The sequence below is a fragment of the Glycine max genome, chromosome 18 (assembly GCF_000004515.6).
Source record: "Glycine max cultivar Williams 82 chromosome 18, Glycine_max_v4.0, whole genome shotgun sequence".
NCBI classification, from domain to species: Eukaryota; Viridiplantae; Streptophyta; class Magnoliopsida; order Fabales; family Fabaceae; genus Glycine; species Glycine max.
This window is the reverse complement of record NC_038254.2, coordinates 49021714-49039921: the sequence shown is the minus strand read 5'-3', so window position 1 is coordinate 49039921 and position 18208 is coordinate 49021714. Positions and strand designations below refer to the sequence as shown.

The window sequence follows — 18208 nt, the reverse complement described above, 5'->3', positions numbered from 1 at the left end:
TCTTTATTATAGTTTCAATTTTAATTAATATATAAAAGTGAAGGAAAAATCAAACATTTGTTTGCACAATTTTTACGCACCAGCTTGGGGTGTTTGTGGACCGGTTCAACTCAATTTTGATTAAATTCAAAACTCAATTCAATCAAATTTGATTGATTTCGTTCAATTTGATTTTTATAAAAAAAATTGAAACTCAACCCGTTTATGAATGGTTTGAGTCAACAGGTTATCCATTTAAATTTATTTATTTTTCTTACAACTACTATTTTATATCAAGATTTATTCAAATATCCAATACAATTAACACAATATTATCAAATGTCTGAAAGTAATAAAATTGATTCATTTAATACCATCAACATAATATTCTAAAATAGAATTGTTGGATCAAGTGGTCTCGGAATAATTAAGAAGGGAGGTTGAATTAATTATTACTGAACTTTTACTAATTAAAAATCTACCCTTCTTAAGCTTTTACTATGTTGTTAAGAAAATAAATAATAGAAATAAAAACTTAACCAACAGTAAAAGCGATTATTAAAGTGCACAACGGAAATTAAAGAGTGTAGGGAAGAAGAAGACAAACACAAGAGTTTTATACTGGTTCGGCAACAACCCGTGCCTACATCCAGTCCCCAAGCGACCTGCGGTCCTTGACATTTATTTTCAACCTTGTAAAAATCCTTTTACAAGCAAAGATTCACAAGGGATGTACCCTCCCTTGTTCTCTTTGAACAACCTAGTGGATGTACCCTCCACTAGAACTGATCCACAAGAGATGTACCCTCTCTTGTTCTCAGTCACAACGACCCAAGTAGATGTACCATCTACTTGTACCACAAAGAATGTACCCTCCAATGTGTTAAGACAAAGTTCTCAGGCGGTTAGTCCTTTAAAACTTTGTGAAGGGAGAAACAAAAGAATTCTCAGGCGGTTAGTTCTATGAAATCTTTTGTTTATGGGAAAGGGAAGAATCAAAAGAATTCTCAGACTGTGTCGTTTTGAATTCTTTGACAAGGGAGAAGGGAGACACAAAAGAATTCAGGCGGTTAGTCCTTTGTTCTTTTGGAAAAGGGAGAAGAGAGACACAAAAATAATTCAGGCGGTTAGTCCTTGACGAATTCTTTTTGGCAAAGGGAGAAGGGAATGAAAAAGATGAATAGCACAAGTTTTGTTTTCAAGGTTTGGAAAACCAGAAAACTTAAGAAAGCGTTTGCAAAGGAAGAAGAAGAAGAAGAAGTTCAAAGAGATTCAAGGGTTGTAAAGGATTGTAATGATTGTTCTGAATGAATTGAATGAATGAATGGATAAAATGCAAATCAAGGTCTTGCTTTTATAGACTCTTCATGTCTGGTCAAAGAAACCATTGGAAAAGTAATGACTTTTGAGAAAGAGTTACATCTTTTGATTTCTGTTCAAAACTTATCACTGGTAATCGATTACCAAATCATTGTAATCGATTACACAAAGCATTTTTGTGAAAGGATGTGACTCTTCACATTTGAATTTGAATTTCAACGTTCAAACACACTGGTAATCGATTACCAAATCATTGTAATCGATTACACCATTTTGAAATCAATTGGAACGTTGTAAATTCAGTTGAAAGCTTTTTGAAAACAATCTTTGCTACTGGTAATCGATTACAATGAACTGGTAATCGATTACCAGAGAGTAAAAATTCTTTGGTAAAAGGTTTTGTGAAAAATTCATGTGCTACTCAATGTTTTGAAAAACTTTTTAGTACTTATCTTGATTGAGTCTTTTCTTGATTCTTGAATCTTCAACTTGATTATTCTTGATTCTTGATTCTTGAAACTTGATTCTTGAATCTTGAAATCAAATTTCCTCTTGATTCTTGAAGTGTTCTTGATTCAATCTTGAACTCATTCTCTTGGGCTTTTTGTCATCATCTTTGTTATCATCAAAACTCCTTGAATCAATCTTGATTCAACACCATGAAGCTTGCTTCTACAAGAATAATACAAATTAAAATAAAATATTCTTCAACGAGATTTATTATAATAATATGAATCACAACTATTTCCTGCAAATTAATTTCTTGCAATAAGCTTTGCTGCAATCATATTTACTACAACTAGATTTGTTACAAGCAGATTTGCTGAAACAAATGAACAAAATATGATTTATCAATATTATAAACATGACAGAAAAAATAAATATGAAAAAAGGTGAAACAAATAACAATATACAGGAAAGTAATACTTTAAGAAGTTCCAACACTAGTGGTCTAAACACTTGCAATTCCAACACTTGGAGTCCCAATATTACCAGTATTTAAAGCGAAACCAAATAACTCTAAAAATTTTAATTGGTTTCAATTAGTTCGATTCGATCTTGATCGAATTTATAAATCTAAACTTGTGACTCAACCCATACGTGAACATTTTTTATCGGTTCGGTTCGGTTAGGTTTTGACCCAAATACATAAATGTAGAGTTTCAAGTCAAAAGATAAAGAGCATGCATATTGGAAATTGAATTTTTATCACTAAGGTTTAGGTAACTTAAATGCAAAGTAAAACATTGCATTTTACTAAATGAAGCTTATTTGAATGGATGCATTAGAAGTTATTTTTGTTTCAATTTCCAAGAGAACTTATTTATTGTAGTTGGTGGCAATTTTCACTATAAATAGAGAATAGAATTAGTGGAGAAACAACATACATGTAGAGAGAGTGTGTGAGTAGAGAGATTGTGAAACAAAGTCACTTTGTTGAGATAAAAGTATCTTTGTGTAAAAGTGTATCATTTCTTGTAACCATTGAGTGTGGTACTTAGGTTTGTAGAGTGATACACTATTTGGGGTGGGTTACAATCTTGTAATCATTTTTGTGATAATGAAATACTTTTTTAGACGATTCTGTGGACATAGGTAAGAGGTGTCGAACTACGTTAAATTCATGTGTTTGCTATTATTTTTTTACGAAGTAATCTTTATTGTGTTCCCATGATTCTTTGTGAGTGTGAATAATTTTATTTGTGGGAGCATTGATTACCCAAAAATGGTATCAGAGCTATGGTCGGAAACACACAAAGGTTTGAGATATTGTTGTTTGATGGAAAAATAAATTTTATGATTTGGTAGAGTATTATTCAAGACCTTTTGGTGCAGAAGGTCTTGATCAGGCGTTACAAGATGAAAGGTCGGCTTCTATAAATGAAATTGAGTGTACTAAGAACCAAATGAGGGTTGTGAGCATGATTCAGTTAGTCTTTGCTCCCAAGATAAAACACAATGTGTTGAAGGAGACAACATCGTAGTCCTTGTAGGAGAAGCTCAAGAATATCTATGCATTAAAGTCGCTAACTAATCGCCATTGTTTGAAGATGGAATTGTATCAACTCAAAATGGAGATGGGAGGAGATCTCCATGACTACATCAACAAGTTCAATCAGCTAGTAAGTCAATTGTTGAATGTAGATGATAAACTCTCTTATGAGGAGCAGGCGTTGTTGCTGTTGGCCTCACTACCAAGGTCCTTCAAAGCTTTGGTTCAAATGTTGTTTGTGGGAATATCAACTTTGAATTTGGATGAGGTGACTGCAACTCTTAGAGAAAATGAGAGAATGATGAGAACTGGAAATATTGATGATGAACACCATGCAATAGCTATGGTGGAGTCTGAGAGATGGAGAAATCATTCAAGGAGATATGATGGTCCAAGAGGAACATCAAAATCGCAATCGCATCCGCAACGAGATATGAGTAACATACAATGTTACTATTGTGGTGAGAATGGTCGTGTGCAAGTGAGGTGCAAACAAATGAAGGAGGACTTGAAGAAATTAAGAGATATGAACAAAGATGGTGTCAACTCCCAAGCTAATGTAGTGAAAAGTGTTGAAGATGAAGATGATGTGTTTTTGGCAACAAACGATGAGGTTGCTAAAACAAAATGGGTGATGGATTTTGCTGCCTCAAAGCACATTTTTAGAGAGCGAGAGATGTTTGACACTTTGAAAACTAGTGGAGAATTCAGCCATTCCAAGTTAGGGAATGGTAAAAAAATGAAGGTCGAAGGCATGACGAGCGTGAGGATGAAGCTCCATAATGGTGTTATTCAAACTTTCTCAAATGTGAGGTTTATACCTTCTATTGTTGTCAATATGATTTCTATGGGGGAGATGACATCACAAGGGCACAAGTATGTTGGTTCAAAGTGGGCATGCAAGGTCTACAATGGGAGACACTTGGTGTTGTGAGGACAAAAAAATAAAGGTAACATTTGCTATTTGGATGGACAAGCCTTGAAGAGGAACCACGAAAGCAAAGTGAAGAAGAAAGTAAAGTTTTCTAATGTTGTAGAAGTGTTGGGAGATACTTCCATTGAAGGGGGGGGGGGGGGTTGTTCCCTTTTAAATTGATTGAGATATTTCTCTTTTGACTTTAGGGGAGAATTATAGAGTTTCAAGCCAAAAAATAAGATACATGCATATTGGAAATTGAATTTTTATCAATAAGGTTTAAGTGACTTAAATGCAAAGTGGAAGATTGCATTTTACTAGATGAAGCTTATTTGAATTGATGCATTGGAAGTTTTTTTTGTTTCAATTTCCAAGAGAACTTATTTATTATAGTTGGTAGCAATCTTCACTATAAGTAGATGAGAGAATTAGTGGAGAAACAACACACATGTAAAGAGAGTGTGTCAGAAGAGAGATTGTGAAATAAAATCACTTTGTTGAGAGAAAAGTGTTTTTGTGTGAGAGTGTTAACATTTCTTGTAACCATTGAGTGAGGTACTCGGGTTTGTAGAGTTATACACTATCTGGGGTGTGTTATAATCTTGTAACCATTTGTGTGATAGTGAAATACTTTTTGAAACGATTATGTGAATGTATGCAAGAAGTATCGAATCATATTAAATTCTTGTGTTTGTTATTATTTTTTTACGGTGTAATATATTTGTGTTATCACGATCCTTTGTGGGTGTGAATAATTTTATTTGAGAGAACTTTGATTATCCAACAATAAATGACCTAACTCAAAGATTTTATTTGTGAGTTTGAATAATTTTATTTTATTTGTGCGATTGTAATATTTGTGTCTAATTTGTTTCCATTGAGTTTTATCTATAATTTTTCATCCAATAACCAATTCACCATCTCACCCTCACACATGTGGGTGTTCGTGGTGTTGTTCGGTTTAAATTTTAGATAAAAAAATTATTCAAATCAAATATAAAATAAATAGACAGTATAATTTAAATATAATATCAAATTCAAATTAAATTAATTAATATTTTACTATTTGATGTGATTCGATATTATAATTTTTTTTATTTTTTTAATCCATTATCCTTATTTAATTTTATCAACTAAACTTACACAATTTTTATATATGCTATATTATTTAAAAAATGAATTTATTTTTATTAAATTTCATTTAACATATTTTAGTAAAATTTATTATTTTTACTTCTATTTAATATTAATTAAAAATGTTATTATTAAATATTTTTTAACATATTAGTAATTTGTGGATTGATATTTAATATTATTTTTCAATAATATTAGTATATTATTTTTTAACATATAAAAGTAAAATATGAATTATAAAACAGAGAAAAGATAATATATTATTTAACACTTATATTACACTAAATATTAATATAGTTATAATATATAATTTATTCAATTTGATTCGATTTTTTATAATAAAATTTAAAAATCAAATCAAACAAATAAAATTATGCAATTTTTTTAAATTTTTGGTTTTGTTTTTTTTTTTTTTGGAGTTTAAATGGTTTTTGATTTTTTTAATCAATTTGAGAGATTACAAACAGTTTGATTTGATTTTCAATGCCACTACTTACTTTAGTACTCTCTCACCATTTTTTACTTCATTTTTTTTTTTTTATCAACTGACCCAGTTTCTTTTTAAATACTTCATTAGATAATAGTAGATAGTATCTTGTTACTTCAGATAATATTTCCTTGAATAAGAAAATTTGAATAGGCTATATTTTCTATTGATCGATTATTGAATGAAAACACGATAATCTATATGAGATTACAGGCTGTAATATTTCCAGACCCCATCATTATTCAAGCAATGATGTTATTGTCTCAACTTCTATAAAACATGAAATCAAACCAAATAGCAATCAATGCAACAAACAAATGCAGGCTGAAGAAGACATAGGAAGTTTCCTCACCAATTGCACGTGGTGACATGGAGGCCACACGTGTCCTTTCACTACAAGGGTTTTATTCAAAGGTGTTCCACACAATCCTGCATTAATTACCAGCATAGGAAGATGCATCGAAACCTTGAAACGGGTTACCTACATGGATTTTTCCACCAGACGGTTATAGTAAAGGTTCAGGTATGAGAGGAAAGTTAGACTTTGAAGCTGTGTGGAAAGCAAAGGAACATGGGGAATTCTCATTGTAGTGTACTGTGAGAGACACATAATGAACCGAAAGAAAGGCTAATGATGGCTTATGGACCCTTTAATTTGTTTTCCAGTGATTAGGTTCTAATGCAATTTGGCAAGTAAATGTCATCAAAAGTGATTCTACAATGCAATTTTTAAGTTAGCTGCATAATGCCACTTATATTTGTGACCATTGGTTCCGAACAAAATAAATAATATATGTGTTTAATTCTGATCCAATGGTGAGAGATGCATGGTGCATGAATGCATGTTAGAATAACAAGTACAAATATATGCAGAGAAAAAGTTAAGTGGGAGAGACCGCTTAGCCACAGAAAAATGGTCCAAGTCACTTAAGTCAAAGTAAACCATGTGTTTTCTATTATTTTTTTTGTAATTGTTGCCTGCATTTTCCAAGTCACTTCTCATCTTAATAATTTTTTTTTTGGTAGCTTAGCTTGTAAAATGGAGCTACCAAAAATGGTAAAGTTTATATATAGAAATAGCATGAAATAATTTTAGAATTATATGGTTAAATTTTTTTTTCTAACTTTAATAAAATTCCGTCGAATCTATTGAAAAGTCAATAAATATGTTGATTTTTTTTTGGGCAAAGAAATATATATGATAAAAATTGCACTGTTCTTTGGTTTATACTAGGGATCCTATAACGGATAGTGAGAAACTAATTCCTTTTGAGAAATTCCTGACAACATAGTTTAGCTATCTACCAATTATGTTAAAACTTGTTGGTAATTGCATTGTTCATCACACGTATATAAATGGGTGGTTGATTTTTTCCCTGTGATAAGTGAAAATAATGAATAAAATGTTTATAGCTGCATAGTAATTATACATTTATGAATCGAGTCTCAAGTAGTTGGGTTTGAAACCAATTAAATGAATTCATAATTAATTCAAACTAAAAGTGACGAAGTCTCATTAAGTTGAACCTGAAAAAACAATGTCGAACCAATTATGGCTTGTTTGGATGTACGTCCCACAAAATCAAATGCGCGTAATTGACTAGTAATATGTAGCTTGGACGTTTTTCTCAATATTGACGTGAAAATAATTAGCAGAAACGGGCGTAATAGACGGATTACCAAACACATACTAGTACTAGATGGATTTGAGTTGAAACTAGATATAAACCCGCACGATCGGGTAAATAAGTGAATTATTAAAATTAAGGATGATTTATGTTAGTTGATGTATTATCTTTTAATGCTATTTCTTTGAACAATGTAATGTAAGCTTATTGTTGTAGTTCATTTGGTCTTTACATTGAAATAATATTTACAGTAATTAACATACATTTAATCGCTCTTTCTTATTAGAAGTTTGAGTATATGAACCAACAATAAGTTTGCAATGTATGAGTAAATTATACTCTCAAGTAATGTTGTACAACATTATTTATTTTAACATATATATAATTTAGAACCTCATTTTTTAGTGTGTCATTCTTCATTAATGCAAGCTCCTACTGAAAAAATAATTAAGTACACTATTAAGAGAATAAATAAATTGAAATGAACCAAGATTTCCTAATTAAAATGTCTAAAGAAAAATATTTATAATTAATACTACAAAAAGAAATATTGGTTAAAAAACAACAAAAAGGAACATGATTTCATGAGAAAAGATAAATGGATATTGGAATAGGTTTTTGCATGAATGATGTAAATAATTTGTCAAAATAATGAAAATATGCATATATGCAAACTAATATGTTTTTTTTTTTAAAAAAAAATGTTTGCTTTGTTGTAGAACATATCAAGATTGTAAAGCTGAAACACAGCATAAATGAAACAAAATTATGTGTCACTTACATACTTCTATCATTTTGTCACTTTCCCAACTAAAGTGAACAAGTATAATCTTAGTATTTAAAATAAAAATATGTTGCTTTTCATTTTAAGATTGTACGCTAAAATAGTTTAAAATAAAATTTAAATATTATTGCATATTTTTAATAATTAAGGTCTAGCTCTTTTATCGAGTTACAAAAGATTTAGCAATAGACTTTATATTGGAGGAAAACAATTATGGTTTCAATGAATTACAAAGTTACAAGCTAAAGAGCTTGCAATTGTTATAAAATTTACTTGCATCACCTGAAAGAAGTATTGAAAGTTTTTAAATATTTATATGGAAGTACTATGGACTCTACTTGAAATTTCATATATTATGAGTTAGTATCTGCTTAATGTGATGATCGACCACATATATAGTATTCGATGGTCAAATAATGCTTACCAAATTACTACACATAATTTCCTGCATTTAAACTAATTTTACAAAATTAATGTAACAACAATAATATCTCATAGAACCATGGCTTTTTTTTCCTTCTAAATTATAACTAATTTGCTTTTTACAAAAGTGATTATTTAATTAATTAAAAAGTTGAAACAATACGGCTCATATTTAGATTTAAAAAAATGAGTCTTATAATAATGTTTGACATTCTATATAAAAAAATGTTTGACATTAAAATTAATTTGAATGTAAATGTTAAGACACAATAAGTAAAATGCATCTGTAAATTTGGTGCAGCACATGTTAATAGAAATGGCATAAAAAAGTTGAAAATATCCTTCACTTTTAACTTTGTAATTTTTATGATGTTCGCTTCCTCATGACCTTGTGCAATGCCCCCTCATATAAAAGATAATGTCATGCTTCTTTCTATTTTATATTTCATTGTATCAAAAAACACAAGCAGATATTCAAGTCCAAATCTCATAAAATTTAAAACTTTTTTAGAGAGAATAAAATTATTTCAAAAGAAGAAGGAGTATCTACCAAGGAAATTATCCCCAAAAATGAGGTCGGGCAATGTTTCTACTTTCAATACTTAATAGGCAAACATATATCAATTATTTTAACAAAACACAATATAATATAAATGTATATATACAACCTTTTCCTATATCTATATTATTAACTTAATACTATATCTGAATATGAAAAGTATAACTAATAATCGATCTTTTTACATAATATAATGTTATGCACATAAGCCACGGGTCCTCCAATTCTGTTTTCCTAGTTGCAACTTTATATACCTCACAAAACATGGAAATGGTGAACTACTTTTCAAACTCTCCCTGCTCCTTATAAATTACGCAGCCAGAATTAGTGAAGTCAAATTTGTAGAGTGGAAGAACATGAAAGTGTCAAATGAAGAAACTTACAATGACATCCAGTGGTACCTTGGTGATAATAATGCTTATGAAGGACTTCACGAGAGAGACTGCTTGATTTGATTTTCAACAAAACAAAAAATGGTTAATTACCAATTGTTTGAGTTAAGACTTCTTCAAGGAGGGAGAAGAAAATGGTTGAAGAGTTTATCCTATGGAAGAGTTAACTTGTCCTGATCATGAACTTTTTCCTGAGTACGAAGGAAAAGGAAATGAAAAAAGGAGAAGAAATAGAGGGTCGTCCATGCTTCTATTAGAACGTGGATATAAGGATTAATTAGAATTGGAAATTATGAAAAATGATAGTTATTAAGATTGATGAAAATTAAAATAGAGTTATTATGACAGTTAAAGGAGAAAGTATACAAGAAATTCTGGTAAAGAGTAGAATCATAGCAAACCTAAAATGCTAATGAGGTGAGATTGTTTTTGTTTAAAAAATAGAATGGCAACTAAGCTTGAAAACTGATGTGGCAAAACTGTGTTGTTGAATATTGCTTACATGGCAACGCTACAATTCATGTTTCAGAATTTATATATTATAAATAGATAGATAAATAGATTTCATATTTATTGAATTAGCCCATAGCAAGTAATACCCTTAATTTCAACCTTCAATAGTTGATTATTGAATCATGCTAACAAAGGACCCTAAACCAAAGCCTTTTCAGGATTTATTCATGAATAACAAAGCGCCAGTGCCAAGGATGGATAAGTCTGATCTCATCGGTTAGAATTTGTTCAAAATTTAGTTCGAGGAGGGAAACCGTTTGATGCCACGTTGCTATATTGATGAGAGTGTTGTGCAGAGTCTGAGGGCACTGTGGATTGACTCAGTGATTGAAATCAGTGGGCTACCTATCTATGAAGGAGAAGCTGAAATGGGTGTGGAAACTAGCATGATCATATGTAATGGATATAGGACATGGTTTCTTCATGGTCAAGTTCCACCTCAGTGTTTGATCACTACCTGAGTGGGTTCCTGACTTTGTCACCTTTTTAGATAATCTTTTTTTTACTGTTCAAAGTATTATCTAAAATATTTTAAGAAAAAAACAAAATAAACATAATTAATTACAAGGATTAAAAAAAACATTAAATTACAAGCATCCAAAATATATTTAAACCTTAAAAAAACTTAAGCAAACATGCCCTCAACTAGTGAAATTGCCAAAATCTCTTTACCACCTTCAGTAGTGTCAGATTCAGATGCAATGTCATCTTCAGTTGTGTGAGCAGAAAAGCTTAGTCACAATGCAAATCTCTGGTCCAATTCAAGCCTCCAGAATCACGCCACAATTCCACATAGCAGAATCATTTTCATCGAGTTTTATCTTTGTAAAGTTTTATTATAAATTCGAAGAACCAATTCACCCTCTCTTCATTATTCCCTCACCATTTTATCCATCTAATTCTTCATTTGATTCTTCTTTTTATGTACTTAAATTCTTCATGTTTCATAACTTCAAATAATATTTCCCTGAATAAGAAATTTTTTTAAGGGTAGTGATTGAAAGTAAGAGACTAATCTAGTGAGGTGCAAATATCTATTAAGAGATTGAGTTGACTGACATCTCCTACCAAATGTTTTTTTTTATGCATTACGTACGTACCGGTAACAATATGCTTAAGAGACATAATAATTATCTGTGATATTTTCTCATCATCATTTGATTTATATGGATTATTAAATGAAAGCAGGATCATGAATAATCTGCATAATCCTACACACTCTTATATTTATTAGGACTTGGGAGAAATCATACATATGTATTTACTTCCAGACCCGATCATTATTCATCCACTGCTTTCTATTTTCTCAACTTAAGTAAAAATAAAATCAACCCTAAGAGCAATCAATGCAACAGAGAAATGCAGGTTGAAGAAGGCATCCTCACCGGTGCTTGTCTGGCTGATTTGCTATTAGCATTTTAGTACTCCCTCATGACTAATGCCTCCACCTTAAAACTTGATAGCAATGTCCTCCACTGCTTTCATATTCAAGATTCAGCTGTGGGAAGATACGACACAGAATGAGGTCCACGCGTTTCCAGTACCATTGCCTCCATTGCTTCCAAAACAGAAGGGGATCAATAACAAGTGCAAGGCCAAAAACAAATCCCAATTCAACCATAATGATATTCCAACCAAATGTGCATGGCAGCCCATATGTTTCATTACTGCAGTTTTTAGGCAAAGGTGCTCCACACAATTCTGCATTACCAACAAAGGAAGATGCATCAAATGTTTGAAGCTGGATACCTACGGGGATTTTTCCCACCAGACGATTAGAGGAAAGGTCTAGGTACGAGAGGAAATTTAAATTTGCAAGCTGTGTGGGAATTTCTCCATCAAAATGGTTGCTTGACAGGTCCAATGCTTCAAGCTGTTTTAAATTCCCTATAGATGAAGGGATTTGGCCTGCTAAAGCATTATCTGACAAGTCGAGCAAATTAAGTCTTGTAAAATTCATAAGCTCTTCTGGTATTGTTCCTTCAAAATTGTTGGATGAGAAGTCAACAGATGTGAAGCCAGTTAGGATGTTAACAAACTCCATCTGTAAACCTTTGCTTGTAAGTGTCACAGAACCCTGATAATATATACCACCAAACTTAAGGACTTGAGATGCAATGTGATTGAACTTTGATCCATCATCATCTTCATCAAGCATCATTGCCTTCCAAGTTTTGAAGCAGTTTTTTGGAAGTACACCACTGAAATTGTTGACTGACAAGTCCACAATTTGAAGCATATACCAAGTACTATTAGAATAAGGACATCCAACGTGACCATGGAATTTGTTTCCCCTCAAAACCATGACACGGAGTGTGGATATTGTCTTTAAGAAACATGGAAATCCATCATCTACCTGATTGTTACCAAGATCCAACACCTCTAATGATGTGCAATTTGCAAGAGATTTGGGAATTGAGCCCCACAATAGATTACTATTAAGATCCAGAGTCCTTAGAACACAAGATACTGGAAATTTGTCTGGAATGCTGCCATAGAACTTGTTATGTTGCAGATCTAATACCACAAGTCTCTCACTCTGTGTTAAGCACTCTGGAATTTTCCCATTCAAGTGATTATAGGAAAAATCCAGAACTAGCATACTTGAACTACTGCACAAGGATTGTGGAATATTCCCAGATAAATTGTTTTTGGAAAGAGACAGGAAAATTGTTGAAGACAGAAAATTACCAATATCTGATGGAATAGTGAAACTGAAGTTATTGCTTGAATAGTCCAAATAAGAGGCATGCACCGGAAATATTTGAAGCTTCCCTTGGAGGTGATTATCATGAAGGTCAAGGAGCCTCAAATTCGAACTAGGGTTCTGCACAGGTCCTTCTAAATTGCTGAGTAAATTGTGAGAGAGATTTAATTGAACGAGAGAGTTAAGTTGCCAAATCCATGTTGGTATAGATCCTTGAATATTGTTGCTTGAGAGGTCTAAAGTTGTTATTTTTGATTGGTTTCTCAAGAAACTAGGGAACTCTGTCAGGTTGCAGGAGGCCAGCTCTACAATTTTCATATTGGGGATGGAAGATATTAGGCCAACATCTGCAAAATTTGTGTCTATTGACAAATGGTTGTGTGAAAGTCCCAGTGTACTTAGATTTACAAGTCTATGAATCACATCTAGCTTCAATCTGCCATTTAACTTGTTTGAAGATAGTTCAAGGACACAAAGTGATCTGAGTTGAAAAATATCTGTAGGAATGGACCCGTTTAAATCATTTCCACTTAAATCAAGGATCTCTAACTTGGAGGAAGAGATATTTGAAAATTTATTCAGTTGATCCTGGAAATTGTTGTTGGAAAGTCGAATACTTCGTAGCAGTGGGAGAGAAAAAAGAGAGGAAGGAAGGCTTCCATCCAGGAAGTTGTCCTGCAAATCAATTTGGAGCAGATTTCTTAGGCCGCCAAAATGATAAGATGTGATTGAACCTGTGAAACCATTCTTCCAGAAGTGTAAATGCGTGAGATTCTTGGACATATTCAGGGATGGAATTTGACCAGTGAAGTCATTCAATGACAAATCCAGATAAGTGAGTTCCCTGAGTCTTGACATTGAACTGGGTAGTGTTCCGTTAAAATGGCAATTAGAAAGATCTAAGATGGATAACTGCCCAAGATTATTTATAGAAGGTGGTATTCCTCCCGAGAAACTTGTGCCACTCACAATCAATGTCTGAAGAGGACTATTCAGTGGGAATTCAAGCAAAGATCCATACAGATTATAATTGAATGATAAGTCTACAACAGACAATGTTGCTACCTGAAAGATTTTCTCTGGAAATGTTCCAGTCAATTCACAAGAACTAAGGTGAAGGGTGGTTAAATTTGTAAAATTAGCAAAGGTTTCTGGCACTGGGGATGAGAAATTGTTCTGATCAAGACGAATGACTGATAGATTCTGAAGTCTTGTCAAGGAAGGATCAAGGGGTCCAGAGAGATTGCAGTTTGACATGCTCAGCTCCTGCAGGTTAACAAGTTTAAACAAAGCATTGCTCCATTTATTTCCCTGAGTTGTTACAATTACACCATCCATATACAATTGTCTAAGCATGGTGAGGTTTTGGACAAGCATTTGTAGATCTATGTTTTCAAGTTTCAGTGGTTGCCCATATAAATAGGAAACAGAAGAGATATCAAGAGTTACCAACCTTGCCAGGTAAGAAATCTCTGTTGGAATCTGCCCCACAAAGCCAGCATGAGACAAATTCAGATATGTTAAGTTCTTCAACTTGTTGAAACCGGATGGTATCTCAGAACTGAAGTTATTATCAGACAAATTCAGTATCTGGAGATTTTGCAAAGTGAAAAGAGTACTTGAATTGTCAAATTCACCATAGATAGATTCTCCACTCAAGTCAAGGCCTGTAACTTGCCTCTCCTCGTCACAGGCAACACCCCTCCACTCACAGAAATCTACGGTTGGATTCCAAGACACAAGTTTTGTAGACTTATTAGTCTTGAATTTGAGGCTATTCTTTAGTTTGAGCAATGATTGTTGTTGATCCTCAACAATTTGGGCTGAAACCCCGGTGTAGTAAACACTGTGGTGTATCCAGAAGCAGTAGCAGAATATGAAGGAAAGCAATGAAACATGGGGAATTCTCATTGGAGTCTACTGAGAGAGACACACAACGAACCAAAACAACAAAGGCTGGAAAAGGGAACAGGCTAATGATGTGTTATAGACCCTTTGTTTTCCAGTGTTTATGTTACAATGCAATTTGGCTAGGAAATGTCATCAAAAGTGATTCTAAAATGCATCAAAAGTGTTTTATTCAGATTTGACGGTAAGAGATGCACGGTGCATGGATGCATGTTAGAATTACTCGGTAGGAATATATGCAAGGAAAAGGTGAATGGGAAAGACTTAGCCTCAGAAGGAGTGTAAGATGGTGAAGCTAAGTCAAAGTAAACCACGTCCTTGTCGTGTGCCATTTGTAATTAATTATCCATACCAAAATATTCCAAGGATTAGAATGAAAAACAATGTTGCTATTATTGCATTCGTTTTCCAAGGTCACTTCTGTATTCTTCTCAATTTTATTATTTTCCTATTTCTAACCCCCATCCACTTTAAATTAAAGCATTAATTGTATTTCAGCTAAAAGTCGGAGAGTATACTTTTCTTTATTATAGTTTCACTTTTAATTAATATATAAAAGTGAAGGAAAAATCAAACATTTGTTTGCACAATTTTTAAGCACCAGCTTGGGGTGTTTGTGGACCGGTTCAACTGAATTTTGATTAAATTCAGAATTCAATTTAATCAAATTTGATTGATTTCGTTCGGTTTGATTTTTATAAAAAAAAATTGAAACTCAACCCGTTCATGAATGAGTTGAGTCAACAGGTTATCCATTTAAATTTATTTATTTTTCTTAGAATTATTATTTTATATCATGATTTATTCAAATATCCAATACAATTAACACAATATTATCAATGTTTGAAAGTAATAAAATTGATTCATTTAATACCATCAACATAATATTCTAAAATAGAATAATACAAATTAAAATAAAATATTCTTCAACGAGATTTATTATAATAATATGAATCACAACAATTTCCTGCAAATTAATTTCTTGCAATAAGCTTTGCTGCAATCATATTTGCTACAACTAGATTTGTTACAACCAGATTTGTTGAAACAAATGAACAAAATATGATTTATCAATATTATAAACATGACAGAAAAAATAAATATGAAAAAAGGTGAAACAAATAACAATATACAGGAAAGTAATACTTTAAGAAGTTTCAACACTAGTGGTCTAAACACTTGCAATTCCAACACTTGGAGTACCAATATTACAAATATTTAAAGCGAAACCAAATAACTCTAAAAATTTTGATTGGTTTCAATTAGTTCGATTCGATTTTGATTGGATTTATAAATCTAAACTTGTGACTCAACCCATACATGAACGTTTTTTATCGGTTCGGATCGGTTAGGTTTTGACCCAAATATATAAATGTAGAGTTTCAAGCCAAAAGATAAAGTGCATGCATATTGGTAATTGAATTTTTATCACTAAGGTTTAGGTGACTTAAATGCAAAGTAAAATATTTCATTTTACTAAATGAAGCTTATTTGAATGGATGCACTAGAAGTTATTTTTATTTCAATTTCCAAGATAACTTATTTATTGTAGTTGGTGGCAATTTTCACTATAAATAGAATTAGTGAAGAAACAACATACATGTAGAGAGAGTGTGTGAGCAGAGAGATTGTGAAACAAAGTCACTTTGTTGAGATAAAAATATCTTTGTGTAAAAGTGTATCATTTCTTGTAATCATTGAGTGTGGTACTTAGGTTTGTAGAGCGATACACTATTTGGGGTGGGTTACAATCTTGTAATCATTTTTGTGATAATGAAATACTTTTTTAGACTATTTTGTGGACGTAGGCAAGAGGTGTCGAACTACGTTAAATTCATGTGTTTGTTATTATTTTTTTACGATGTAATCTTTATTGTGTTCCCATGATCCTTTGTGAGTGAGAATAGTTTTATTTGTGAGAGTATTGATTACCCAAAAGTCGTATCAAAGCTATGGTCGGGAACACACAAAGGTTTGAGATATTGTTGTTTGATGGAAAAATAAATTTTATGATTTGGTGGAGTATTATTCAAGACCTTTTGGTGCTGAAGGTCTTGATCAAGTATTACAAGATGAAAGGTCGGCTTCTATAAATGAAACTGAGTGTACTAAGAACCAAATGAGAGTTGTGAGCATGATTCAGTTAGTCTTTGCTCCCAAGATAAAACACAATGTGTTGAAGGAGACAATATCGTAGTCCTTGTAGGAGAAGCTCAAGAATATCTATGCGTTAAAGTCGCTAACTAATCGCCTTTGTTTGAAGATGGAATTGTATCAACTCAAAATGGAGATGGGAGGAGATCTCCATGACTACATCAACAAGTTCAATCAGCTAGTAAGTCAATTGTTGAATGTAGATGATAAACTCTCTTATGAGGAGCAGGTGTTGTTGTTGTTGGCCTCACTACCAAGGTCCTTCAAAGCCTTGGTTCAAACGTTGTTTGTAGGAATATCAACTTTGAATTTGGATGAGGTGACTGCAACTCTTAGAGAAAATCAGAGAATAATGAGAACTGGAAATGTTGATGATGAACACCATGCAATAGCTATGGTGGAGTCTGAGAGATGGAGGAATCATTCAAGGAGATATGATGGTCCAAGAGGAACATCAAAATCGCAATCACATCCGCAACGAGATATGAGTAACATACAATGTTACTATTGTGGTGAGAATGATCGTGTGCAAGTGAGGTGCAAACAAATGAAAGAGGACTTGAAGAAATTAAGAGATATGAACAAAGATGGTGTCAACTCCCAAGCTAATGTAGTGAAAAGTGTTGAAGATGGAGATGATGTGTTTTTGGCAACAAACGATGAGGTTGCTAAAACAAAATGGGTGATGGATTTTGCTGCCTCAAAGCACATTTGTAGAGATCGAGAGATGTTTGACACTTTGAAAACTGGTGGAGAATTCAGCCATTCTAAGTTAGGGAATGGTGAAAAAATGAAGGTCGAAGGCATGGGGAGCGTGAGGATGAAGCTCCATGATGGTGTTATTCAAACTTTCTCAAATGTGAGGTTTGTACCTTCTACTGTTGTCAATATGATTTCTATGGGGGAGATGACATCACAAGGGCACAAGTATGTTGGTTCAAAGTAGGGATGCAAGGTCTACAATGGGAGACACTTGGTGTTGTGAGGACAAAAAAGTAACATTTGCTATTTGGATGGATAAGCCTTGAAGAAGAACCATGAAAGCAAAGTGAAGAAGAAAGTGAAGTTTTCTAATGTTGTAGAAGTGTTGGGAGATACTTCCATTGGAGGGGGGGGGGGTTGTTCATTTTTAAATTGATTGAGAGATATTTCTCTTTTGACTTTAGGGGAGAATTGTAGAGTTTCAAGCTAAAAAATAAGGTGCATGCATATTGAAAATTGTAACCATTAAATGGGGTACTCGGGTTTGTAGGGTGATACATTATTAGGGGTGTGTTACAATCTTGTAACCATTTGTGTAATAGTGAAATA

At 32.6% G+C, this 18208-nt stretch overlaps 1 protein-coding gene across 1 annotated transcript; it reads right to left on the bottom strand.

Moving 5' to 3' along the window:
* Window positions 1-9792: 9792 nt before the first annotated feature.
* Window positions 9793-17855, bottom strand: LOC100305444 (disease resistance protein). Its single transcript, NM_001248553.2, has 4 exons — window positions 17770-17855; window positions 11577-14658; window positions 11229-11329; window positions 9793-9806 (listed from the first exon to the last, which is right to left on the bottom strand). Exons 2-4 carry the CDS (start codon window positions 14210-14212, stop codon window positions 9793-9795), a joined length of 2751 nt encoding a protein of 916 aa, NP_001235482.2. The 5' UTR covers window positions 14213-14658; window positions 17770-17855.
* Window positions 17856-18208: the final 353 nt, after the last annotated feature.